Here is a 14,232-nt window from a genome sequence, read left to right as displayed (position 1 = left end):
ACTCCAAGGGTCAGCGGCACGGGGTCGGGTCCCTCCGGGCGGGATGACCGCCGGACCTCAGGGTCTCGGGGGGCCGACCGCTACGGCGGCCGGGCCTCAGGGTCTCGGGGGGTCTGCCGGGTCGGCGACCGGGCCTCAGGGTCTCGGGGGCCCTGCCGGGTCGGCGACCGGGCCTCAGGGTCTCGGGGGGCCGGCCGCTACGGCGACCGGGCTTCAGGGTCTCGGGGGGCCGGCCGCTACGGCGACCGGGCTTCAGGGTCTCGGGGGGCGCCGGGGGCGGTGCGGCTCCGGCGTCGTCGTGGCGGGGGGCGCCGAGCTGTGCGGCTCCGGCGTCGTCGTGGCGGGGGGCGCCGAGCTGTGCGGCTCCGGCGTCGTCGTGGCGGGGGGCGCCGAGCTGTGCGGCTCCGGCGTCGTCGTGGCGGGGGGCGCCGAGCTGTGCGGCTCCGGCGTCGTCGTGACGAGGATCACCGGGCTGAGCCCTGACCCCAATCCCCCTCCAAGGACCGGATTCCAGACGGTCCCCAGAGGGTGGGAAGGGGGGGTCATGGTCAGGCGCCGCGGGGCCGGGACCGGGGGCGTGGTTCTCGGGGCAGGAACGGGCGCTGACGGGGTTCTCGGGGCAGGAACGGGCGCTGACGGGCGTCTCGGCGCAGGAACGGGCGCTGACGGGCGTCTCGGCGCAGGAACGGGCGGAGACGAGACTCTGGGGCCCGGGACAGGAGCCGGGACCGGGGGGTTCGTGGTCTCCTCCTCTCCCGGGCTCCCTTTCCTCGGATTGAGGAGGTCTCGAAGCTCGAGGCACATCTTCCTGTAGGCTCTGGGCCCGAGAACAACGTCCGTCTTGCGCTGCCAGAATGGACTTCCCACGTCCAAATAGTCGGGGCCCTGACCGCTCCAAAACTCTGCTGAGTCCTCCTTAGGTCGCGTCATTCTGTCACGTACTCGGGTCTGGAGCAGGATACAGGGAGGACTCAGGCGCAGAGGTTTTGATCCAAAGTGCTCTTTATTGTAGACTAACTCAAGACGTGCTCCAACGACGAGGGACATTTGACAATGACGCGACAGGGGACAACAGGCACACAGGGCTTAAATACACAAGGGAGGTGCAGGTGATTGGACACAGGTGGAGACAATCACGCAATCACAAGACAAGGCAGGAAGTGAAGTTAACCCAGGACCACAAGAGACATGAAACTTCAAACTAAAACAGGAAGCGAAGCCAAACCGTGACAGATACTCATCGGTTCGCTGTTTGATGGAATGTAGTTGATAATACAGGTAATAATAGAGCTAATTATATAGTTAAAGATATGAATATATATAAATAAAGTGTTTTGTGGTCGCACACTCGCTGCTCTTAAACACTGAAGACACTTTATACCATTTGTTTGCACTCTCAAATCAAAATTAACTGACTATTTGCACGAGTTTAACAACCCTAGATAGTTTCTGTTTATATCTCTGCATTATTTAATGTTAATTTCATCTGTCTGCTTTGCCTAATTTATTACCAAATAGTACCATGTCAGGCCATGAGCCATCCTCTGTATAGCACATTATTTATTTTTAATCTGTTTAAACTGTTATTTATGATACTTTCTGTTGCACTTCTGGTTGGATGCCAAACTGCATTTTGTTGCTCCGTAATGACAATAAAGTTTAATCTGATCTAATCTACAAGATTATGGACTATTGCCGGAGAGGGTGGAAAAGCATTAAATGACTGTGTAATTTGATTCATTGACATCAAGTTTCACAGTAGAAGTCCTCTACTTTCATGCTGATATCAAACACCAGAGGCCTTTCACCTCTTTGATTAATCACACGGTTTTACATTAAAAGGCCATCAACTTTTTAGTTGATACAATAATAACAATGAGACCAGCTTTCTCGCAATGTGGAACCAAGCTCAGGCTGACCAGCAGGGGGCGATGGCCTTAACAGAATTGCGGGAGAAATGGTGATCTTTTATTTGTATTCATTTTACTGTGAGCCAGCAGGCTTCTTTATGGCTATTCTTCCCCACAATCCTTTGCACAGCAGATATGTGAGTCAGAGGGTTCTAGGTGCCATGTGATGAGGAAGTAGAATACTCCATGTAACTATGTGTCCTTTGTGAGGAGGCTGCAGGTTGTTATGAAGGTAAATAGTTTGGCACGCAGCTTGAGACTGAAACGTCTAAGTTGTTCCGTCCCAACAGGTTCAACCTGATCATCAAAGTGGAGTAAAAAATAAAAACACTCTCAGGTCAGACTCTGTTGTCTTAGTAAATGTTTTTATTCAATAGAAACTCTTCACAACGTCCAAACAGCATCCAGTTTGTTGTCATAGCAACTCTTTACAAGGTGAAAAGATGGTTCCACAGATGCTGGTTTTGATGCTGCATCCTGAGGAGGATTCTGTTCATGATGACCTTTGACCCTGTGAACACAGCACATAACGAGACTCAGTCAACCAGTCAGACTGCATACTTTGATGGTGGCATGAGGACACACCCTCTCTGATGAAGGACAACAAGCTGCAACAAGCTGCGTCACTTCACTCCATCTGATGGAAGCTGAAGTGAAGCACGGAGCTCCTTTTCTACAGACCTGCTGAGGACAGAAGAGAGCTGCACACTGAGGAAGATCATGTCTACAAGATCAGTAAGTGGAGCTGTGATTGGTGGAATGACATCATTGATGGTTGTGAACGGGTGATTGTTTAAAGCTGGTAAACAAGATGGCTCCTGTGTGAGCAGGCAGAGAAGCTGCTGTTAGTCTGAATGATGACACTGTGATGAAGAAGAGGAGCTCAGTCTGATCTGGGGTCTGTGAGGACTGTTACTGATGAGGAGGGGAAGGTAGCAGACTGGGAGGCACTAGGACCCAGCAGGGACCAGAAAACTCACCTGGGCCTTTGTTCCTGCACTGAAACACACCTGAGAGACGCTCTGTTTGCTCCCACCTGCTGATTCAGTCCTTTAAGTCCACAAAGCTTCATGTTCATTTCTTCATCTGCTTTAAAAGCATTTAGTCACTTTGCAGAGTGTGTTTGTGTTTTCTTTGGTGTTCAGTGTTTCTGTCGTTGATCACCTGGGGTCCTTTTTAGGAAGCAGGTTTAGTGGAAACTCAGAGTTTGTTCAGAGTTAAACTCTGGGTTGTCTGTTTCAGAAATGGAGGTAACTAAAACTCAGGGTCAGTCGCTATGTTAACTGCGCCTGTGAACCTAACCTTGTCTGGAGCAGGTTTTCATTAAGAAACTTTGAGATTCTTTCACAGGCTCCTCCCTCTGACATCAGCCAGCCAATGACACAGCGCGCTTTAATTTCCTTATTCATTCATACTCTAAATCAGGTGGATTTTAGTGCAGTTTCCACATATGAACAAAATAAAATCTCTATTACGTTAAATAGTTTTCTTGAACATGGCATGTCCTTTTGTAGACAATCCTGTTGATGAAGAAGCAGTTTTACTTTGCAGGGTGTTAAACGTCGGGAGAGAATATTGAGTCGCTGATTACATCGGGATGGAGAATATTAGTAAAGCTACTGTATGCAGAAAAGTGTGAAACGTCTTTTAAACGTGTTACCTATACCATTGTACCAGTTTTCATTCTTGTGGTTAAATTTGATCATGGTGTGTATTTCAAGCCTCTGTGTAGTGCATTCTAACAGTGTGTAAAGATTTCCAGTGTAAAAAGTAGCTCAACTCTGAGTCAACCTACTCTGAGGTGATTGAACCAACTCTAAACAGCTGTTCTGAAACCCAAAACTCAGAGTTTAGGGTTTGTTTGTTTGTTGAACCTCCCGCTTGAAACGGACCCCAGATTGTAGTCGACTTTTTAGTAACTGATCACATGGTGAAGTCAGGAAAAAGGATGTTTTTAAATAAAAACTAACAAGTAGCATTTCCAACCTTTTACATTAACAGGGTTTAAAAGTAAAAGAAAGTTTGTCTTTCTCCGGAAGTCTAAAGTTTAACAGAAGACAACAACACAAAGTGTCCCATGAGAGTGTTGAGGTGAATGAGCTCTTTGTGTTTGTCCTGATGAAGATAAATAATGTGTGAGTTCTCCCAGCAGGTTGTTGTGAAGGTGTGAAGGTGTGGACTCTGCTATGAATCAGGCTGAGGACCCAGAGGACAGTGTCCCTCCCACTGAAGCCCCTCTGTGTGGGGGACATGACAGACAGACCAAAGCTCAGAGGTGAGAGGACCATCTCCAACTGTCCTCCACTGGTCTCAATGTCTGAACTTCTTTGACTCACTGACTCTGGTTCTACATGTGTGACCAGGACCAATCAGAGACCAGAGCCTGTAGCTGGACCTGATTCTGAACCTGGTCTGCGATCGGGACCTGAACCAAGCTGTGTGTCCATGAAGAGTAACCAGTCTAAGGAATGGCCTATAGTCTTCAAAGATGGCCGTCCCTCTGCTGATGCAAGGTGAGGGTCTCAGGTTGATGATGAGGGGTTTCTACCAGACTCTCTGGTGGAGGTCCTGTGTTCCTTGCTCCAGGGCCCTTCAGCAGTGTCCAGTGAGGGAGGGAGAGTTCCATGGAGGGCTTGGGAGTGGGAGCCTGCAGGACCAGTAGACCTAGACCACTACAGGGAGTCATGTGGTCCACATCCAGACATCATGATTAGATGATGATGTGATGAATTAATCTCAGGGTTTCTTTCAGTTCATATCAGCAGAGAGGAAAGTCTCCTGAACCCAGCTGTGAGTCCATGACGAGTGATTGGTGTAAAGATGTTCTAAATTACTTCAATGGTCGACGCCAACCTTATGACCCTGAGTAAGTTCTTAAACAGATGGAGAACTGTTCTGTTCCTAAGTTATGAATCACAGAAACTGTAATGTTTGTTTAAGGTGTTGTTTCCATGACGATCCATCACACCAGAACTCATTGTCTTCCTCTTACTGGTCTGTGTGGTTTTATGTGTGAATCATTAACTGTAAACATCCTGAGATGTAAACACAATAGGAGCTAGTTCCTCTACATCAGGATCAGGAGAGGTCACATCATGAGACAGCTGCAGGTTTCTGGAGACAGAGGACTGGGATTGAACATGTGATTAGAATGAACTCAGTGCTCTGTGGAAGAGATCTCTGGTCTCTGGACTCCATGCAGAAGTTCAGTAGACTCTGTGAAAAGGTCCGAAGACTAATTTCAGAGATCAAAGCAGACTTCTAGGGGTCAGGGGATGCGCTAAAGAGGTTTGGAGTAGTTTCATTAGAATTTGTACCAAATGGAGAGGTCTGGAGACATTTTTTTTGTGACCCACAGTAAGAACTATGAACAAACCTGATGGCTAACTGTCGGTTAACTGTCCGTCATCATCGACAGTCTTCAGCATCTGGTTTTCATGATAATCAATAATGACAGAAACCAATATCTTTAATTAATTTTCTATTGTTGGTCTGATGGTTCATGTTCCTCTACAGAGAAGACCAGAAGAGCTTGGAGGTTCCCACAGGTCAGTCTGCCCAACAGCAACAAACACACCTGGACTCCATCTTCATGGTGTGTACATGTACAACTACTTTAACATCTCTCATTTTACCATCATCTCCATGCTGCACTTTGTAGACCAGTGGATTGTCCATCTGTCCAACATGGACCTGATGGTGGCATCCATGGTTCTAGTTTGTTTCATTCATAGAATGTTCTGTTCCAGTTGCTGGAGGGGGACATCCTGACTTTTGTGAAGAATGAGCTGAAGAAGATCCAGAAGGTTGTGTGTTCTGGTTACCCAGAATGCTTGGAGATGGAGGATGAAGAGGTGCTGGATGAAGAGCTGATGAGGAGCAGAGAGGCATTTGTGAAGATCTCAGTGCACTTCCTGAGGAGAATGAGGCAAGAGGAGCTGGCTGACCGTCTGCAGAGCAGTAAGAGGATTTCTCTAACGACTTACCATGATGAATGAGACTTTTACTAATGTCTTAAGAGATAGACAGAAAATATTCATGGAGTCATTCTCTGAGGAAAGGTCATGTTGAAATCTGTTCTTTGATTCATTGATCTTCTTTGTTGTCTTCATTCAGGACTTCTTCCTGCAGATTGTCAACGTGAACTCAAATCCAACCTGAAGAAGAAGTTCCAGTCTGTGTTTGAGGGCATCGCTAAAGCAGGAAACAAAACCCTTCTGAATGAGATCTACACAGAGCTCTACATCACAGAGGGAGGGGCTGCAGAGGTCAATCAAGAACATGAGGTCAGGCAGATTGAAACAGCATCCTGGAAACGAGCCAGACCAGAAACAACCATCAGACGAGAAGACCTCTTCAAAGCCTCAGCTGGAGGAGAAGAACCAATCAGAACAGTGATGACTAAGGGAGTGGCTGGCATTGGGAAAACAGTCTTAACACAGAAGTTCACTCTGGACTGGGCTGATGACAAAGACCACCAGGAGATACAGTTTACATTTCCATTCACCTTCAGAGAGCTGAATGTTCTGAGAGAGAAGAAGTTCAGCTTGGTGGGACTTGTTCATCACTTCTTCAGTGAAATCAGAGCAGCAGGAATCTGCAGCTTTGAAGAGTTCCAGGTTGTGTTCATCTTTGATGGTCTGGATGAGTGTCGACTTCCTCTGGACTTCCACAACAATGAGATCCTGACTGATGTCACAGAGTCGACCTCAGTGGATGTGCTCCTCACAAACCTCATCAGGGGGAAGCTGCTTCCCTCTGCTCGCCTCTGGATAACCACACGACCTGCAGCAGCCAATCAGATCCCTCCGAAGTGCATTGACATGGTGACGGAGGTCAGAGGGTTCACCGACACCCAGAAGGAGGAGTACTTCAGGAAGAGGTTCAGAGATATGAAGCAGAGCCGCAGGATCATCTCTCACATCAAGTCCTCACAAAGCCTCCACATCATGTGCCACATCCCAGTCTTCTGCTGGATCACTTCTACGGTTCTTGAGGAAGTGTTGAACACAACAGAGCTGCCCAAGACCCTGACTGAGATGTACATCCACTTCCTGGTGGTCCAGTCCAAAAGGAAGAAGGTCAAGTACGATGAAGGAGCCGAGACGGATCCACTCTGGAGTCCAGAGAACAGGAAGATGATCGAGGCTCTGGGAAAATTGGCCTTTGATGAGCTGCAGAAAGGCCACCTGATCTTCTATGAATCTGACCTGAGAGAGTGTGGCATCAATATCAGAGCAGCCTCAGTGTACTCAGGAGTGTTCACTCAGATCTTCAGAGAGGAGAGAGGACTGTACCAGGACACGGTGTTCTGCTTCGTCCATCTGAGTGTTCAGGAGTTTCTGGCTGCTCTTCATGTTCATCTGACCTTCTTCAACTCTGGTGTCAATCTGCTGTCAGAAGAACAAACAACCTCCCTGTTGTCTAAAGCCTTTGGGGACAAACCTGAGCCAATGCGTCTCTACCAGAGTGCTGTGGACAAGGCCTTACAGAGTCCTAATGGACACCTGGACTTGCTCCTCCGCTTCCTCCTGGGTTTTTCCCAGGAGACCAATCAGACTCTCCTACAAGGTCTTCTGACAGGAGGTTGCTCACTGACCAATCAGGAGACAATCCACTACATCAAGGAGAGGATCAGTGAGGATGTGTCTCCAGAGAAAAGCATCAATCTGTTCCACTGTCTGAATGAACTGAATGATGGTTCTCTAGTGGAGGAGATCCAACAGTCCCTTAGATCAGGACGTCTCTCCTCAGATAAACTGTCTCCTGCTCAGTGGTCTGCTCTGGTCTTCATCTTAATGTCATCACAGGAAGATCTGGAGGTGTTTGATCTGAAGAAATATCATGCGTCAGATGAGGCTCTTCTGAGGCTGCTGCCAGTGGTCAAAGCCTCCAACAAAGCTCAGTAAGTACAGTTAGATTCATAGATCAGACTCAAATATGCTGCCATCTTTTTACTTATTTTTCATATTTTCTTAATTGTTGTTTTCTTCAGACTTAGTGACTGTAACCTCTCAGAGAGAAGCTGTGAAGTTTTGTCCTCAGTCCTCAGCTCCCAGTCCTCTAGTCTGAGAGAACTGGATCTGAGCTACAACGGCCTGCAGGATTCAGGAGTGAAGCTGCTTTGTGATGGACTGAAGAGTCCACACTGTGACCTGGAGACTCTCAGGTCAGGATTCAATTATTGTCCCCTCAGTGTGGTACATTTCTGACCTTCAACATATTTCTTCTGCTTACATTATTTAAATCACATGTGATTTTTTTCAAATATTTCCAATAATTTGTTTCAGTTTGTTTTCAATATAATGTTTATGTTGAAATATTGGAGATCAAAAAAGTAGTGTTATCGTATTGTTTATTGACGTTTGTGGATGTTTTGTGACTGGAAACCAGTTAGGAAACCCTGTTTATGTGACCCCCAGTATCTCAGTCCTGCAGTTACCTTCTAGCCCTCACAGCTCCCTCAGATCATGTGACATGTGTCTGCAGCCTGTCAGGCTGTCTGATCACAGAGGAAGGCTTTGCTTCTCTGGCCTCAGCTCTGAGCTCCAACCCCTCCCACCTGAGAGAGCTGGACCTGAGCTACAACCATCCAGGAGACTCTGGAGTGAAACTTCTGTCTGCTGGACTTGAGGATCCACACTGGACACTGGACACTCTCAGGTATGACAGACCATCAATCTGGTAGAGGAAGTAGACCTGGAAAGCTTTTCTCTGTCCCACTGTCAGCTTGGTTAATGTGACCCTGACACACCAAGCTGACATCAAACCACCAGAGACTCATCAAACTGTAGCCAGATGAGCCTAAACAGGGAGGAAGGTGATGGAAGGCTTCCTTCTCTGGAGCCTTGTCTTGTTTCCACATTATAAGAGAAGACAGCCGTGTATCCTGACACGTTGACGGCATCATGTTGGGTTGAAATGAGTCAACGTCGTCACGATGCAGGTTTGTGGGCTCTCATCAAACAACACTTGGATGTTTAGATGCTCGTCATCTGCCTCCAGTGTGTGTGTTGTTCTTTAGTCCAGACATTATTATCAAAAGACATCTTGATGGATCATCACAGCAGGAACCCTTGGTGTTTTAAAAAAAGTTCAGCTTCATCTGGTTTTGGTGCTTTGCACTGAGGGCCAGTTCCCTGGATGATAAGAGTCGACTTTTTGAAACTACAGGTGAAGAACCAACAGATCAACAAAAGAGCTAAAGGAGATAGAATAGTGGACTTCCATCCATCAGGTGACACAAAGACTCCTGATGAACCATCATGTGGATGTGTACCTGCTGGATGTGGAAGCAGCTGGTTCATCTCATGTCAGACAGAACTACTTCAAAAAATGATCACATGTCAAATGTTATGTTCACACCTTGTTGTCACTGAACCAGGTTTAAACATTTGATTCACTGAAGGAAACTGAGTGTGAAATGGAAGATGATGGTCAGTATAATAATGATGATAGTAGATGATGAATAAGTGAACATGATGAGATGAGGTCATCGGCCAATCAGAAGAAGAGGTGGTCCTTGTGGACATGAAGGACCAAGCTGTGTGTATGAGAGTGATGTCATGTCCATGTCTCCATGCTGCTCTGACCCTCCTCCTCCTTTCAGGGTGGAGCCTGCTGGAGTCCAATGGTTCAGACCAGGTCTGATGAAGTGTAAGTGGACGGTGAAACCATCTTCACACTGTGGCATCACTCATTCACCTCTGTGATGTCATCATCAAAGTGTCACTAAATGAACACATAATTAATAACTGCAGCTGTATTGTGTCTTGATCTCTTATCAGATTCCTGTGAACTCACAATCGACACAAACACAGTAAACAGAAACCTCAAACTGTCTGACAACAACAGGAAGGTGACACATGTGGAGGAGGAGGAAGAAAAAGAGGAGGAGAATCAGTCATATCCTGATCATCCAGACAGATTTGACTTCTGGCCTCAGCTGCTGTGTGGAACTGGTCTGACTGGTCGCTGTTACTGGGAGGTCGAGTGGAGTGGAACAGTTTCTATATCAGTGAGTTACAGAGGAATCAAGAGGAAAGGAAGCACTAGAGACTGTTGGTTTGGATACGATGATCAGTCCTGGTGTCTGAGATGCTCTGATGAAGGTTACTCTGTCCGTCACAATAAGATATTAACACCTATCACCTCCTCCTCCTCCTCCTCCTCTGGTAGAGTAGCAGTGTATGTGGACTGTCCTGCTGGCTTTCTGTCCTTCTACAGAGTCTCCTCTGACACACTGATCCACCTCCACACCTTCAGCACCACATTCACTGAACCTCTTTATCCTGGGTTCTTTGTCTTTGTTGAGTCCTCTATGTCTCTGTGTTGAGGGAGAGTCTCCTCCTGGTGGAGAACCTTCCTCTCTGCTCACCACATAGTTCAGTCTGTACAGCTGATGTAGGTCCATGTGGATGTAGATGCAGGTGAGGGGTACCTGAGCTGGTCTGGACTCTGGGGGTCCACAGCTCTCTGGGTCTTGTGATGTTGCAGATGAACGTCTGAAAGAGCTCAGCGAGGTGTGTTTTAATGTTGCTGTGCTCGTTGTCTCTGTGGATGAATCAATAAATGATATAATTATAGATGAATCTTTATGTTGCAGATTACATTTTATAAAAAGGTCTGTCATCTGCCCCCCCACCCAAATATGAGTTAAATGTCTCTGCATGATAAACTGTTTTCATTTGAGTGTTCTTCATTATTATTTAATTGCTTTTTCAAGGATTGTTTGTAATAACACAAATAATGAAAATATGAATGTAATTCTTCTTGATCCAATTTTAACAATAAATCTTTTAAATGTGTTTAAATCTATTTTGACATAATCAGGTTTGTCGTGAACAAGAACCTTTTGAAAGCTACAGCTGAAGAAAAGATTTAATGACAGTTAATATCAGTTACTTGTGTTTTATTAACGTTTATATAATGTTTAGCCCCTCCATGTATTACTGTCTGTCACGAGTGTTTGTGTTGAATTCAGATGCAAAATGTTTAAGTAGATTTTATGGTTTTTCAGGACAATAATGTGAAGCTGCATTCATTTAAAACACCAAAATAAAGCTTTTCATTCATACTCAATAATCAATTTTTCCTCCATTTACTTGTTTCAGACTCATTTATTTTACTACTTTTGTCACGGTTTGGGTCTGCTCTGTCTTATTTTGTAGTTTTCATGTCTCTGGTGTTCCTGGGTAACTTCACTTCCTGCCTTGTCCTGTCTTCCCCTGTAATTGTCTGCCGTGCCTGATCGTTTCCACCTGTGTTCAATCACCTGCACCTCCCTTGTGTATTTAAGCCCTGTGAGTCTCTTGTCTGGTGTGGCGTCATTACATGTCAGCATTCATGTGTCAAGTAAGTCAAGTCAAGTCTGTTTCGTGTTTTCAAGTCCAGGTCCCTGTTTTTGTCTGTTTTGTTTTCTCCTCCTTCCTCCCTTTTTTTGGTTGGAGCGATTTTGATTTTGAGTTTTGACAATTAAAGTCTTTTATTTTTCAAACTCCGCATTTGAGTCCTCCCTCCTTGCCCTCGACCGCGTCCCCCACCTGACAGAATGACGCCACCACCTAAGGACTCAGCAGGGTTTGACCCAAGAAATCCGTTTTTGGGAACTCGCCTGGCATTTGGGGACCCACACGGCACGCAGCTGGCTGCCCGGCGCAACGCCAACCCTGGCTCGAAAGCAGGCTCCAGGCAGCGCCCCGGTCACCGCCCTCGCCGCTCTCCAGACCCAGGTTGGGCCTCGCCGATGGAGGCCAGCGTCCAGCCCCCAGTCCTCAGCGCACGCTGGAAACAGGTGCTGGAGCTGGCCGCCCGCCTCCAGGCCAGGTACGACCCCCACGCCCTGGACCTCCGCATTCGGCGGCAGCGACGGCGCCAACCACGCCCGTCTCCGCCCGAACCGGCCCCAAGACCCACGCCCCCAGCTCCAAGACCCACGCCCCCAGCTCCAAGACCCACGCTCGTTCCGGCCCCCAGACTCCAGTCTCCGCCCGTTCCGGCCCCCAGACTCCAGTCTCCGCCCGTTCCGGCCCCCAGACTCCAGTCTCCGCCCGTTCCGGCCCCCAGACTCCAGTCTCCGCCCGTTCCGGCCCCCAGACTCCAGTCTCCGCCCGTTCCGGCCCCCAGACTCCAGTCTCCGCCCGTTCCGGCCCCCAGACTCCAGTCTCCGCCCGTTCCGGCCCCCAGACTCCAGTCTCCGCCCGTTCCGGCCCCCAGACTCCAGTCTCCGCCCGTTCCGGCCCCCAGACTCCAGTCTCCGCCCGTTCCGGCCCCCAGACTCCAGTCTCCGCCCGTTCCGGCCCCCAGACTCCAGTCTCCGCCCGTTCCGGCCCCCAGACTCCAGTCTCCGCCCGTTCCGGCCCCCAGACTCCAGTCTCCGCCCGTTCCGGCCCCCAGACTCCAGTCTCCGCCCGTTCCGGCCCCCAGACTCCAGTCTCCGCCCGTTCCGGCCCCCAGACTCCAGTCTCCGCCCGTTCCGGCCCCCAGACTCCAGTCTCCGCCCGTTCCGGCCCCCAGACTCCAGTCTCCGCCCGTTCCGGCCCCCAGACTCCAGTCTCCGCCCGTTCCGGCCCCAAGACTCCAGTCTCCGCCCGTTCCGGCCCCAAGACTCCAGTCTCCGGCCCCGTCCCCACGGCCCCCGACCATGACCCCTCCAGGCCCGTCCCCACGGCCCCCGACCATGACCCCTCCAGGCCCGTCCCCACGGCCCCCGACCATGACCCCTCCCTCCCACCCTCTTGGGACCGCCTGGAAGTCGGTCCTTGAAGGGGGGGTGGGGTCAGGGGTTGGGTCGGCGCCCCCGGCCACGACGACGCCGGAGCCGCACAGCTCGGCGCCCCACGCCACGACGACGCCGGAGCCGCACAGCTCGGCGCCCCACGCCACGACGACGCCGGAGCCGCACAGCTCGGCGCCCCACGCCACGACGACGCCGGAGCCGCACAGCTCGGCGCCCCACGCCACGACGACGCCGGAGCCGCACAGCTCGGCGCCCCCCGAGACCCTGAGGCCCGGCCGCCGACCCGGCAGACCCCCCGAGACCCTGAGGCCCGGCCGCCGACCCGGCAGACCCCCCGAGACCCCGAGGCCCGGTCGCCGACCCGGCAGACCCCCCGAGGCCCGGTCGCCGACCCGGCAGACCCCCCGAGACCCTGAGGCCCGGTCGCCGACCCGGCAGACCCCCCGAGACCCCCAGAGCACCCCACGCCCGGCCGCCGCCCCGGCAGGCCGCCGGACCATAGCTTTCGGGTCCCCACCCTCCCGCCCCTTGTCTGATTTTCATGGTTCTGCCCCCCTTTAGGACCGTCTGGAATTCGGTCCTTGAGGGGGGGGTTCTGTCACGGTTTGGGTCTGCTCTGTCTTATTTTGTAGTTTTCATGTCTCTGGTGTTCCTGGGTAACTTCACTTCCTGCCTTGTCCTGTCTTCCCCTGTAATTGTCTGCCGTGCCTGATCGTTTCCACCTGTGTTCAATCACCTGCACCTCCCTTGTGTATTTAAGCCCTGTGAGTCTCTTGTCTGGTGTGGCGTCATTACATGTCAGCATTCATGTGTCAAGTAAGTCAAGTCAAGTCTGTTTCGTGTTTTCAAGTCCAGGTCCCTGTTTTTGTCTTGTTTTCTCCTCCTTCCTCCCTTTTTTGGTTGGAGTGATTTTGATTTTGAGTTTTGACAATTAAAGTCTTTTATTTTTCAAACTCCGCATTTGAGTCCTCCCTCCTTGCCCTCGACCGCGTCCCACCTGACAACTTTGTCTGTTTGTGTTTGTAGATTTCTTTTACATTGAAACACGTCAGGCTACAAATCCACTTCATTCACAACACAATTGTGCCAAATAGAAATAAATTTAATTCTGGTACGTGTTAAAATAAATTAGCTGCAGACTTGTGACTCAAATCTACTTTTTTTTGTAACTTGGTAGTTTTTTTTGCCAACTCATCCAGTAAAAATAAGTCTGACAAACCTTGTGTATCTTTTTTTAATCATTACTGAATCATAGTTTACACTTGGGAATGAGGTTTTGGTGCAACAGTAAAACAATGCTTACATTTAAGAAAAACGTTTCTCCTCCTCTTAGAGACGTCAAACACACACAGAGGTCAGAGGTCATTTTCCCATGAAACACCTACTCAGTGATATGAACTTTAGAATGTGACATGTGAACATGTTTTAATACAACAAAATATAATATGATATAAAATACTATAATGTAATATAACTTAATAAAACATAATATAATGTGTCACATTGTGGTCCCTCTCACTCGATGAGGTCACCAGGGGAGTGTTGCACAAACGTAGAATAAGGAAATCGAGGCCATTTGATTAA

At 49.2% G+C, this 14,232-nt stretch overlaps 1 protein-coding gene across 1 annotated transcript; it reads left to right on the top strand.

The window, feature by feature from the left end:
- Positions 1–2,368: 2,368 nt before the first annotated feature.
- Positions 2,369–10,957, top strand: LOC119197312 (protein NLRC3-like). Its single transcript, XM_062565565.1, has 11 exons — positions 2,369–2,645; positions 4,060–4,185; positions 4,274–4,423; positions 4,663–4,776; positions 5,427–5,505; positions 5,660–5,870; positions 6,027–7,815; positions 7,906–8,079; positions 8,400–8,573; positions 9,520–9,566; positions 9,698–10,957. The coding sequence occupies exons 2-11, from the start codon at positions 4,097–4,099 to the stop codon at positions 10,243–10,245; spliced, it is 3,375 nt and encodes a 1,124-aa protein (XP_062421549.1). The 5' UTR covers positions 2,369–2,645; positions 4,060–4,096; the 3' UTR covers positions 10,246–10,957.
- Positions 10,958–14,232: the final 3,275 nt, after the last annotated feature.

The sequence above is a fragment of the Pungitius pungitius genome, chromosome 11 (assembly GCF_949316345.1).
Source record: "Pungitius pungitius chromosome 11, fPunPun2.1, whole genome shotgun sequence".
Taxonomy (NCBI): Eukaryota; Metazoa; Chordata; class Actinopteri; order Perciformes; family Gasterosteidae; genus Pungitius; species Pungitius pungitius.
Note: the sequence above shows the minus strand (reverse complement) of the source record. Positions and strands in the feature narration are given on the sequence as shown.